The 12,436-nt window shown below is 39.2% G+C and overlaps 2 protein-coding genes across 10 annotated transcripts in view; both read right to left on the bottom strand.

Annotated features, from left to right (window-relative positions):
* Nucleotides 1–2,808, bottom strand: part of crebbpb (CREB binding protein b) — a 57,885-nt gene extending 55,077 nt beyond the window's left edge. For all 9 annotated transcript variants that reach the window (XM_049560474.1, XM_049560477.1, XM_049560478.1 and 6 more), the window contains exon 1: nucleotides 1,952–2,808. In XM_049560474.1, the coding sequence (XP_049416431.1) occupies nucleotides 1,952–2,036 (85 nt within the window). In that variant the 5' untranslated portion in view covers nucleotides 2,037–2,808. The remainder of the gene's footprint in view (nucleotides 1–1,951) is intronic.
* A 1,812-nt stretch (nucleotides 2,809–4,620) lies between these two features.
* Nucleotides 4,621–12,436, bottom strand: part of LOC125879469 (adenylate cyclase type 9-like) — a 53,918-nt gene continuing 46,102 nt past the window's right edge. Inside the window, exon 10 of the mRNA XM_049561375.1 lies at nucleotides 4,621–12,351. Within this exon, the coding sequence (XP_049417332.1) occupies nucleotides 11,019–12,351 (1,333 nt within the window). The 3' untranslated portion in view covers nucleotides 4,621–11,018. The remainder of the gene's footprint in view (nucleotides 12,352–12,436) is intronic.

Below are 12,436 nucleotides of genomic sequence, written 5' to 3'. Positions count from 1 at the left end.
CATCAATTTGATATCAGGTAATTAATTAAGAAACTTTATGGTAGTCTCACACCCAGACAAAGCAGCAGTTTTTCGAGAAATCTATTCTCCTTCGCCCCCTCTAAAAAGTAGCCTACACAAGTAGAACAACATTAGCGGTTAGCAAAATGTCAGCGATTGGGCAATATTTTGCATTTGATATAATAAATATCTACGGCGATTATTCTGTGTATGTATTTGAGCCATACCATACTACAATTTCCCATCCATTCAAAGTTAGAAGTATACGACTTCATTATTTTTCTTTTAAAAGCATTTTTTTTTCGGTACACGGTATCTGCCCACGGGCAAGTTCAGGTATCGGAATCGGCATCGGGAAGGAAAAAAAATGGTATTGGAACATCTCTATCTGAAGACATCATCCAGGACATAGGGGAGAAGAAATGCACACTATTTTCATTTTGTAGATTTTTATATATAAAATACAAGCCAAAAGTTCTGTTAGAGTTTGTAGAAGTCTCTTGTTAGTTTGTCAGAAACTGCAAATTCTAAACCTTGGTGCCAGATTCATCAAATTATTATTACTCTGTATGTAATTAATCTTGTCCATTTGTCCACTGTCAAAATTTGAATATTTTTGAAAATATCTTCAGGTTAAGGGGTTGAAAGTTTAAGTTGTCCACTCCTATCAAATGACAGTCACTTTAAGAAATATAACTCCCAACTCTCATTCACAGACATACAACACAGCAACTTCCTGAAAAGTCAGCAAGTGAACTAGTGAAAGGAGTTTATATTGCAGGTGAAGTCTTCCCAAACTGCACCTGTGACATGCCCGGGGGGCTAGCTGGTCTCGTCTATACGCTTAATAGTTATTAACTAGAAAAATAATGTCCTGGGGATGTAGGCTATAAGATTCATTTTTTAAGAATAAAACTATCATAAATTAAACCACACAAACAATCAGACTGGTCACCAAATATGTAAGTATTTTTTAAGGGTCAAGAGTCCAACTTTGTAAAGTTGCTTTGCAGGTTGGACGGGTGAATTCACAGACCCTAGGGCTAGTTTCTAATACTTAATATGACAGCAGTTTTTCTCACCTCGAAAACTATAATATGCCCATTTGCAAGCCAAATATATTGGCGTCAGAAAAGTTGGATGTGGGTACAAAACACATGTAATCCTCCCGTATATTTGCCCAGATCATTTTCAGCCCGGACCATTGGAGCATTTTGCTGAATGAAATAAGGTCTGACCCTTCCATGGCAGACTGACCTAGTGGTGAGAGATTATCTTCCAATCACACAACACAGGTTCAAGTGCTTGTGCTGTATCTGCACTGCTGAAGAGGCAACAAGGACATGAAGTCCAATCCAGCTCCAGGGCTTACAGAGGTGGCATGTTCCTCTGGAAGCACAACAGATTTTCTTCGGGCATCCAAAAGGGATTACATTTTTTTTTTATCATGTCTAGCTAAAACAGGTGCCATGAGACCACTCAAGATCTGTCCAAAAAGTGTCAAAGAAAAAAGGGAAACCAATGCCATGAGACCTCTGCTCAACATCTTACTCACCTGTATCTCTGATGTCATGATGGGTAAGTATGTTTTTAACTTAACTTTTACCCCTTAAATGATGAGAAAGTTAGTTTGCGTACTCTCCCTGTTGAGTACTTCTCATGTGATGAAGAGGCAGTGAGTTTGCACTTTTTTAACACTAATTTATGGCATTTTCAATCAGCTATACATTTAATCAAACAGTCCAACAGGGACTGGATGTACAGTTTTCCTATGATATTTGCACAGCTGAAGTGGCGGATGGGTTTACTTTACCTTCTCCAAAAGGTGGATGCATCCTAAACCAAAAAGCAGCAAGACTTTATAGTGTGCAGGTTTAATAAAGGTAAATATATGTCAAGTTTGCACATCATGCTTGTCAGTAGTTAGAAAGCAATGTCTTGTCGTCCTTACCTGGGCCATCTGATACGGAGAGAGGTGAATTAAGCTTGGGTCGCTTTGCAGTGGGGGGTCCGACATCCAGCAGATTGTCAGCCATCCTGCTCGGCAGATTTTATGAATGATGATGATGCAGGAAAATAGCAGAAGGATGAGTCCAACTTGTCCTCAGGCTTGTTATAACTGGTAACTTTTCCTAACGTTGCGCGTAAAGGAGCAATTTAACTGTTTTTTTTTTTCTTGACTGGCAGACTGGCGAAATGCTGCCTGGAGAAAACGGTTTCAAAAGAAGGGCAACAGCGCCACGCTCCGCCGCCGAAGATCACCCCATGATAATCCAACACCCAACACCCACATAATTATCCTCAATAATTACGTCCAAAAAATATTTCAGTTGGAGAAAAATAAATTAAAATCAATCATAAAATATTATACACGGCGTAGGCGAATCCCTTTCTCCGCAGATCGCCGCTTTCACGTCCGCACAGAATCATCTTTTTCGCCGTCGAAACGAGCAGCCATAAATTCTATCTTGGGCTTAAATAAAAAGAGCAAAATTCAAGAAATATTTTCTATGAGCTGGATTTTTTTTGTCGTCGCTGTCTCCCAGTAAATACAGCGTCTCGGGACGGAGATACGGCGAGCAGCGGCGCTCTCTAAAAGGGAAATCAAATATACAGTGGGCTTTCGAGACGATAAAAACCCATGTAATCCTCACATGTTTGCATTAAATCTCATCGGAAGGACTAACTCTTCGGTTTTCGGCTCGAAAAAACCGTTTGAGCCCCGTCTGAGCAGCTCCGGTCGGTTTTTAAAATTAATGCTACCCCCGAAATCCCGATTCTGAGCCGCGTCAAGATGGCGGCTGTTGATTCCTCCGATACAAAAAAAAAGTTTTTTTTCTTCCCAGCTAGACTGTGGGGGGAGGAGGGGGAGGCGTCGCGCGATGACGCCCTGACGTAAACCTGTGTCCCACCGTGCGTCATGTGGACGTACGTCAAGTTGCCTCTAGGGGTGGAATAACACAAAAAATAGAAATGTACTGTTCTACCTGCTTTGAACTGTTCAACAAACACACAGTAGTCTTTGTCCATACACAGAAACACTTTAATCCAAACAGTTCCTATTATGTTTAATTCATCCACATCATATTACCAGCGGTGGTGGAAAGTAATCAAGTGCTGCATTCAGGTGCAATTTTGAGGTACTTGTACTTTATTATAAGCATTTTATTTGTAACTTAATACATATACCATATTGCATTTCAGAGGGGAATAATATACATTTTAATCACAGTTATCTGACAGCTGTAGGTGTTTCACAAATTTAAAAATGTGACACAAAGCAAAGCATATCATCATTGTGTGATCTTACTATTATTAGTAGTAGTATTTTATTTTATTTTATTTTATTTTATTTTACTTTATTTTATTGCATCATTATTATTTTTAATTTAAATTGCATCTTTGGAGGGAGTTTGTGACCCAGGTTTTTCACTGGCACTGACAATAAATAACCTTAATCAGCTTGTAAAATGTGTCACTACAACACAATAAAATACAGAGTAAGATATAAAGTAGTTTAAATCATCTTTACGTTGTACAAATACACCATTAAAATGCTGCTTACACATTAATAGTAACAATGATGATAATAATAATACTAATACTACTACTACTACTAATAATAATAATAATAATGTAATTATTTCAAGTAGTAGCAGTAGTATTTTATTTTATCTTATTATTTTAATTTAAATTGCATCTTTGGAGGGAGTTTGTGACCCAAGTTTTTCAGTGGCAACAACAGTTAATAAATTAATAATCTTGATGAGTTTGTAAAATGTGTCACTACAATACATTAAACGATATAAAGTAGTTTAAATGGTCTTTATGTTGTACAAATACACTATTAAAATGCTGCTTACACGTTAATAATATCAATAATCACAATAATAATAACAATAATTACTAGTATTATTATTATTAATATTATCGTAAGTAGTAGTAGTATTTCTTTTTTTTTTTTAAAGTTGCATCTTTGGAGGCACTTTGTGACCCAAGTTTTTCAGTGGCAACGACAATAAATAACTTTATAATCTTGATCAGCTTGTAAAATGTGTTATTGCAATACATTAAACTACCGAGTAGGATATAAAGAAGTTTAAATCATTTTTATGTTGTACAAATACACCATTAAATTCTTGCTTACAACTTAATAATAACAACAATAATAATAATAAAAAAAATAATGATAAAAACCATTATTATTATCATCATCTTTGGAGGGAGTTTTTGAATGGCAATGACTGCACTACTCTTTCCATCTGACAAGACATTACTTTATAATCTTGATCAGCTTGTAAAATGTGTTGCTACAACACATGAAACTACAGCGTAGGATATAAAGAAGTTTAAAACCTCTTCACACTGTACAAATACACAATTAAAATGCTGCTTACAAGTTAATAACAACAACAACAATAACAACAATAATAATAGTAATTTGACACCTAAGGTCACCTTACAGGCAAAGACAGAGAAAATACCAGCAGATTAAAAAGTCAACAAATTAAGGAATAAAGTAACATAAAATAAACAATAAATAGTAAAGTAAAATAAATAAATATTCAGCAAAACAAGTTTACAGTGAATAAAATTCTGTATAAATAGGGACTGACTCAAGTATAACTTTGAATACAGGACCTTTTCATACTCTGGTACGGCTACTTTTACTGTAGTAAAAAATCTGAATACCTCTTGCTTTACCACATATTACAGTATCCGCTGTGAGGGTCCTAAGGACAGAGGGATGTTGTATGCTGTAAAACCCTGTGAGGCAAATTGTGATTTGTGATATTGGGCTTTATAAATAAAATTGATTGATTGATTGATTGAGTGATTGATTGATTGATTGATCAAAGCCCCTGTCCTGATGCATCATATTAGAACAACTTTCTATTCAGATCTGTCGTAGTCGTATATTGTCCATGAGTATGCGTGTACAGTAAGTGCAACATTAAACAGCAAAGGTTGGATGATAATGTGCAAAGCCTTACTGATTCTGAACCAGCTTCAGCTGTTGAGATTTTGTAAGAAAACAATTATTAGGATAGGAGCACTGTTCAATGTTTCTGACAGTTATTTTTCGTATTTCAAACAAATTTTCCTAAACATGCAAATCATTTATCTCCTTGTATTCTAAACCTGATGGCAGAGGATGGACCAAGTAATTCTTTTGCAAGTCTCAAGTCTTGGCACTCAAATCCTAAGTCTAGAAAAACTTCTAGTTTCAAGTCCTAAACAAATCTAATGCCATTTTAACAACGGAGTCTCCATCTGTAATTTGTTTTGCATACTACAATTCATTTTTTGCTGACAACCGTGTAGTTTTGTACATGACCGAAATTATCTTTGGTATCATTTTTTTTCCAACTGGCACTCAGTAACGTAACATGAGTGACGTGGTTCTCTCCTCTCTCGGCTCAACCAAGCTGGATCTGGGGAATTAAGTGTCGACTAGCTGGGAATGAACAGTATTAATGTTAGTTGATTTAAGAAAAGAAAACACTTTTTAAATAACATACTTTTAAATCTTTGCACTTAAAGGGAAGGTTTGAAGTATTTTCGAGTCAAAAGGCTCAAGTCCAAGTGATGTTACATGTCAATTAAAGTCCAAGTCTTTTTTAACTTTGTCAAGTCGTGTCGACACCTCTGCCTGATAGTACCGTGATAAGGATAAGGTAAAGACACATTGATGATAGTGCTAATATGAGTGAAAGTTAGGCCTATTTTTAATTACTTTAAGTGAGAGTACTCAGTATGCAGCACGATTGTCCCTGCTTTTTTGCATTAATTATTGGATTTTCATTACTGAGTCATTAACACGTAAGCAGCATTAATAAAGTTGTAGCTGGTTTAATCTATTACAATGTTTCATATTCTATCAATGTGGCTAATGTTTGTAAATGTAAAAGCTAATCTGCCAAAGTAACACTAAGGCAATGGAGTAGCATAGTGTAAAATACATACAGTATAAAACAACATCAAACAGAAACACTTAAGTTAAGGAGAAGTACCTCAAAGTTGCGGGCCCCTTCAGAACAGCACTTATACAAATATTAAGTTACAACCCACCGCAGGTAAATACAGAAGCGGATGTAGTGCACAGGCTATAAATTCAACCAGACAACATTTCCCAGCAACTGACTTTATTCAATTTTAACCTTCACTTGCATACCTATTAGCGTGCTATATACAAAAACATCTCCAAAGAAAGCAACAATTTATTAAAAGTTGGCGGTAGCTACTGAAATACTGCCTACCTGCAGACATGTAGTAGTGTCTCGTCCATTTTATTTGGCCAGTTTAAATTTAAAAAAAAAAGAAAGAAAGAAAGAAAGAAAGAAAGAAGAAAGAAAGAAAGGACGTCTGTAGTGATTAAAGCCTTACTGTCCTAGCATGTCATACTTGTTGAGATCATAAAATTAGAGCATCTCCTCCAAAACACACACAACCACACAGATTTACAAACACTCATACATTTTTTTTACACACATGCAGGCAAACAGAACACACAAGTATTATTCCAACATTGTTAAAATTACCCAGTTCTTTAGACTATTTAATGCTCTAGTACATGCGCTTATATAAATAATAGAAAATGCTCAGGTACTATACAATATAAAGGCATACTGTACATAAAAAGTGAGCGTCTTGTGCAAATGTGTTTTAACAGTGAATACTATATAAATGACCTTTTCTTGAATGTGTGTGACGCAACCTGCAAAATTAAAGAGGAGAGAAGATACACAAAGAAACTCAGAGAGATGGTCATAACACTCTTTGGCATCAAAATTCTCACAGTGTGCCATTCTGCTGGCTCAGAATGTCACTTACATCTCCATGAATCAAATCATTTAATGTGTTGGTAGAGAAATAAAAAGGAGGGAAAATGCAAGTGGCAATCACAACAATGATTCGACGCCACTATTGTATTATTCGTGTTAGTCCCAAATACAATACTAATCAAAAAAACAAAGTGTTGAGTTCATTACAAAAACACATAATTCAACAGCTTATCAAAATTACTAAGAAGGAAAGAAAAGAAATGTATCTTATATGCTTAATCTAATGACCTCTATTAAGCACTTAAACATGGATAATAACAATTATTCTAAGCGTCCCTTTATTGTAGTATAACAAACACAAATTTTAGGTTGGTACAAGGGTTGTGTGCTCATAAGCATGAAGGTAATTTTCCCTTTCAAACCAAATTATTATTATTATTGCATTTTAATCAACCCAACTCCACCTGATCGATAGTTACAGTACACAACGAAAGGCCCAACTTACAAAAAAAAAAACGAATTCAAAAACTGCAATAAGGCCAATTAATGTTGAAAATGTTTGGTGTGATCACAATAAATAGTCAAGAAAAGGCACTGCTTAAATGTCATGACCTTAGAAAACCCCGTCTAAAGTGATTTAAGCTTTCTCCTGCTTACTCATAAGCTCAGAGAAATATTCGGTGTCTTAAGATATGAAAGCAACTCAACGCAGACAGTGAAAGAAAAGATAAGGAAAATCAAGTTCAGAGTTAAAAAGGCACAAGCTATCTTCACAAATTATTTAACTATTTGTGTAATGTTAAATGTGGCAGTCGGAATACATTATTTAATGATAAAAAAAGGCAAATTGGTTTCTTGTTTTTCTGTAGTATTGGTCTGGTTTGATTTATTACTTAAAAGTACTGATTATGAAATGGTAATTTAAAAATATGAGGTTAAGGTGTTGTTAAGTAAAGGAGCAGTGTGTAGGATTTTGGTGTCATCCAGCAATGAGGATGGCAGATTGCAACCAGCTGAAACTTTTCCCATGTGCCAAGCGTGAACTCCAAGTTAGGATTCCTTCAGGGTTCATAGTTCAGGAGGTTTGTATCGAAGAGCCGAATTATCTGCAGAGGTCTCTTCCTTTCCGAAACAAACAGACCAGGTGATTTAAACCAGTAGAAACATCGAATAAAGGAGTTTCACGCACGCTATGAATAAGGGTTTCTCCGATGCTGGTTGGCCAACACATTCTCACTTTGACCTTGTCACACATCAACGTTTGGTCATGGACATTCCATGTCCACATACGACGTGAAAGGTACCCTGGTTGCGTTGGTTGTTGACGTTCTGGGACACCGTGTCACCAAGTTCTGTCTGTTACATGCATTGACGTCTTTCAAAATACATTTCCGTTTTCAAAGGAAATTAACCTTTACATACAGTCTCTTTCAAAATAAAAGCACTACGTCAGAACAATGGTACACCGCGATTTGCCTTTTTTTTGTGTCCTTCAACAATAAATACACATGGTTGGGTTTAGGCAACAAAAGCATGTGGTTAGGTTTAGGGAAAAACTTTATAATCTTTCGGGACAAGAACACCGCTCTCCTGGGTGAAAGTCTGTTTGTTGGACCCATCCACCACCAATCCCGCCTGCCCCAGTCAGACTTTCGCCGCATCAACTTTCATCCTTGTCCTGCCGCGTTGCCCCGATGCCACCAGAAACCGTTAAACTATAATGGCAACCTTCCGTGTATCATGCCAACATCAAAAGACACCCTATTTTGTTGGTTTCTGACGCTTCAAGTCACTACCCAAGTGCTGGATTTCGACGACTTCGTAGTGAGACCGCATTCGGTTGGCTCAACCCAAATAGGCCGCTAGCCCAGCACCTGCTAGTATGTGCTCACCTTTTTTGTCTGACAACTTAAAATCCAGATGTTCAGAGGGTTTTTACTGGTAGCCCAACTATCCGTGGAGCTCTCTTCCTCTAAAAAACAAACGGACCAGATGATTAAAATCACTAAAAACACTGAATAAAGCAGTTTCACATTACAAATCAGTCTTTCTCTGATGCTGCTTGGCGTGCAAGCGTGTGGCTAGCCCAGCACCTGCAATGGTGTGGTCACCTTTTTTCTTTGATAACTTAAGATCCAGCTGTTTTGGAGGTTTTTACCTAGAGCCGAATTATCCGCAGAGGTCTCTTCCTCTCCAAAACAAACGGACCAGGTAATTAAAACCGGTAAAAACACTGAATAAAGCAGTTTCATGTTAAAAATCAGTGTTTTTCAGATGCTGTTTGGCTCATCACAGAGGGGCTGCTAACTAAAGTGGCCAACGCGAAAAGGCAAATGGCCCTATCTACACCCAGTGTTTGGTTTGTCCAGTCTGGGCTACTGTAGAAACATGGCGGTGCAACATGGCAATCCCTTAGGACAAGGTCCCGCTCCCTGTGTAGATATAAACAGCTCATTCTAAGGATTCGAAAACACACTGATTCACTTTTCAGGTAAAACACACTTAGTATATTACATTCCATTTCTGCCAACATCTCCCCCTAAGTCCTACACACTGGACCTTTAAACTGAAGACACTGAAATGGATTCATGGTAAAACTTTTTTTTTTTTGCCTCTGAGCACACAAGCCTTTTTTGCTAAGAAACAGTGACAGAGCGAAAATGTAAGAGCAACAGAGATGTACAGTTTAATCAGTTTGATTTCCTTAGTGATCTGACGTAAGAGCATGAAATCAATGGAGTCAAAAAGAAGGCGTAAAAAACACCTAGGGAATACCACGGAATACGTTTGTTGCACTGCCTTTTGCATTTACAGTGTTATTACATTAAGTTTCATGCCACTGAAAGTATAAAGCAGTGAACGCATCCAGCTGTGTTCGCCTAATATTGTCCTTCAAATCATAGAAGTTAGAGAGGGGAGCTTCACATGAACAAGTTCAAGTTTTGTGCAACGATAAATACAATAAAACACATTTTTGATTCATGACATTCCACTTTGATTATCCATGTCTTAAAAGCACTATCAACTAACACACAGTGTAATCCACAGCAAAACCTAGGCAGTTGTATTCTCTAATCGCGCTAAAGTCAAGACACTCTACAGGTACAGCAGTGCCTCATCGGATCCATCGAAATACTCATCAACACTTAACACACCTTGGGTTCCCATAAGAGCCTGGATCATAGGGGAGGGCAATAACACTAGTCACGGTTAACCTTGTCTACGATGCTGTTGCTGCAAGCAGACTGATTAAATGTAGCTGAGACCATCATGCCTCAGTACTGAGGCAATGCAAAGATCTTAACCGAGGCCAGAAGAGAAAGCTGCCGCATCAGCAACCAGGATTTTTTTTTTTTCATTTTGCGACTGCGTTCCTAAACTGTTTGTCATCATCCTGCAGTTTCATCAAGTCGGTCGAGTAACTCATAAGGGACGTCTCCTCATTATACCCTGCATGATTTTGTTACTACACACACACACTGAATGCAAATACACTCACACGACACGCAGCTCAGCCCCGTCTGCCCTTAGCCTGTATTGATTAGTTGCTGCTGCCGTGCCTTTCATGAAGAGTTTTCTGCTTCTCATGAAGAACAGGTTCCGCAGCCATCTAGTGCAGATTTTGAGTGATATTTTATTTCCCTTCACTTGTTGTAGCACTTTCTGTATGTAAGGTGAGCTCGTCTTCGATAAAGGCAAAATATCATAGCAAAGCATAGTTTACAAAGTAAAGTTATAACAAAAGCAAAGCAGTTTTTCTTCCAAAAAGTTTGCTTATTTACAGTTTTCCCTTTATGTTGTTCTTCCCTTACTCAAAAAGGCTTAGTCTACACATTATTCTACTCTAAAGGCACTTAAAAGACATATGAAAGAAATAATTAAGATTAAAGGTGTACGGATAATCAAGTAAGTTAATGGGAGATGATGGGATCTGTAGCAGGCAAGAGAAGGTTCAGAGTCAGCCCTCAACATCTTCCCATTTCCTCTGTGCGTTACTGCCTGACGCTCACTTTGTGGTGCACCCTGCACCCTCCACTGATAATATCAGCCAATCAGATTTACACTCAAAACAACCTGCTGCCTGGCTGATGCAGAGAAGAGGCCAGTGGGTCTTTCTCTCTGGTTCTACCTAGGGTAGGACCAAATGTACAGCAATTCTACAAATGCCAACCGGCAGGAACAAGAGCTTAAAGGGTCGAGGATTTATGATTAAATCGCCATTGTAACAAACTCTTAAAGTCTGGTGAACTCTCCGATGTTACTGACACAATCATCATCGCATTTGTCCTTCTTGGTATCTTTCTGGGATGTGTTTTGCTGGACAGAGGATGAGATGATGAGCGGTTTGTTATTTGCAGACGGAGGAGGTCCTTCTAGGTTGGTAACGGGTATAGATGTCATGCCACCATGAGACGTAGATCGTCTGGCATGGGAGGTCCCGGTCGAGGGACGTCTGTCACGGCTGTCTGCTTCTCTCCCATGGCTGAGCCCTGTGGTAGAAGAGGCACCAGCGCTGGCACTGGGTACCATAGTATTGGTAGTGCTTGCGGTTATGCCGGTTGTGGGCACCATGCTGGCAATTTCATCAGTGGGCGAGCGCCCGATGCTACCATCCACCTGTGCCCGGATCTCTGGTGAGACTGAGAGTTGGTACTGCGGCACAGGGCCACTGTCACTGCTCTTCGGGTAAAGGAAGGTCTTCATCTGACCCTTGCCTTTGACGTTAACTGTGCCACGGTAATCAAACTCATAATCCATGCCACTGAGCACACAATAGCTCTCCTCGCTGACCTGGACGCGACACTCCACACCCGTAGTATCCATGCGGCTGGCGATGTTGACTGTGTCGCCCCAGATATCGTAGAGAAGCTTTGTGGTGCCAATCACTCCCGCTGTTAGAGGCCCGTGATTGAATCCAATGCGAAGCTTGAAGCCGAAGCCCAGCATGTTCTTGTTGAAGTCGTCTACCACACGCATCATTTCAAGGGCGAATTCAAAAAGAGCGCGGAGGTGGGCGTGAGGGTGTGCCGCATCTGCACACTGCTGGGCGTTGAGTCCTGACGCCGCCATGTATGTGGCACCGATGGTCTTGATCTTTTCCATATTGGAGAAGGCAGGCTTCCGTAACAGCTCGTCAAAGTCTCCAATTAGCTCGTTAAGGACACGATAGCACTCTTTGCCTCCCTCGTAGCTTTCCTCATAAAACTCACTAAAGTTAACAATACTGGCGAATATGACGCCCACGTTATCATGGTTCTTGGAGTAGCTCTGGGTGACCTTCAGCTGCTCGGCCACGTGGATGGGGATGATATTGCGAAGGAGCCAGTCAGCCTGGTCCCTCATATTCTGGATCTTGATGCGGTGTTGATCTGCCTCCACGTTGCCGTGGTAATGCAGGCGGTAACTGACCTCAAATTCACGGTTGAGGAACCAGATCAGGAGAAGGACCAGGAAAAAGGCCACGCAGGCCTCAGGGCCCAGCAGGTCCTGTGGGTCTGGGTCCGCTGGGCTGTCGGATATGACGATGGAGCTGTTGCTGTTGGTGTTATTGCTCCAGCCATCTGACCTGGTGGAGAGAGAGAAATGCTTTTGGCATAACTTCATCGAAATTTCAACTCTGCACCATGCAGGCAAAACACAAGAATGATTCC

The sequence above is a fragment of the Epinephelus fuscoguttatus genome, linkage group LG19 (assembly GCF_011397635.1).
Source record: "Epinephelus fuscoguttatus linkage group LG19, E.fuscoguttatus.final_Chr_v1".
NCBI lineage: Eukaryota > Metazoa > Chordata > Actinopteri > Perciformes > Serranidae > Epinephelus > Epinephelus fuscoguttatus.
This window is presented reverse-complemented; position numbering and strand designations above follow the sequence as displayed.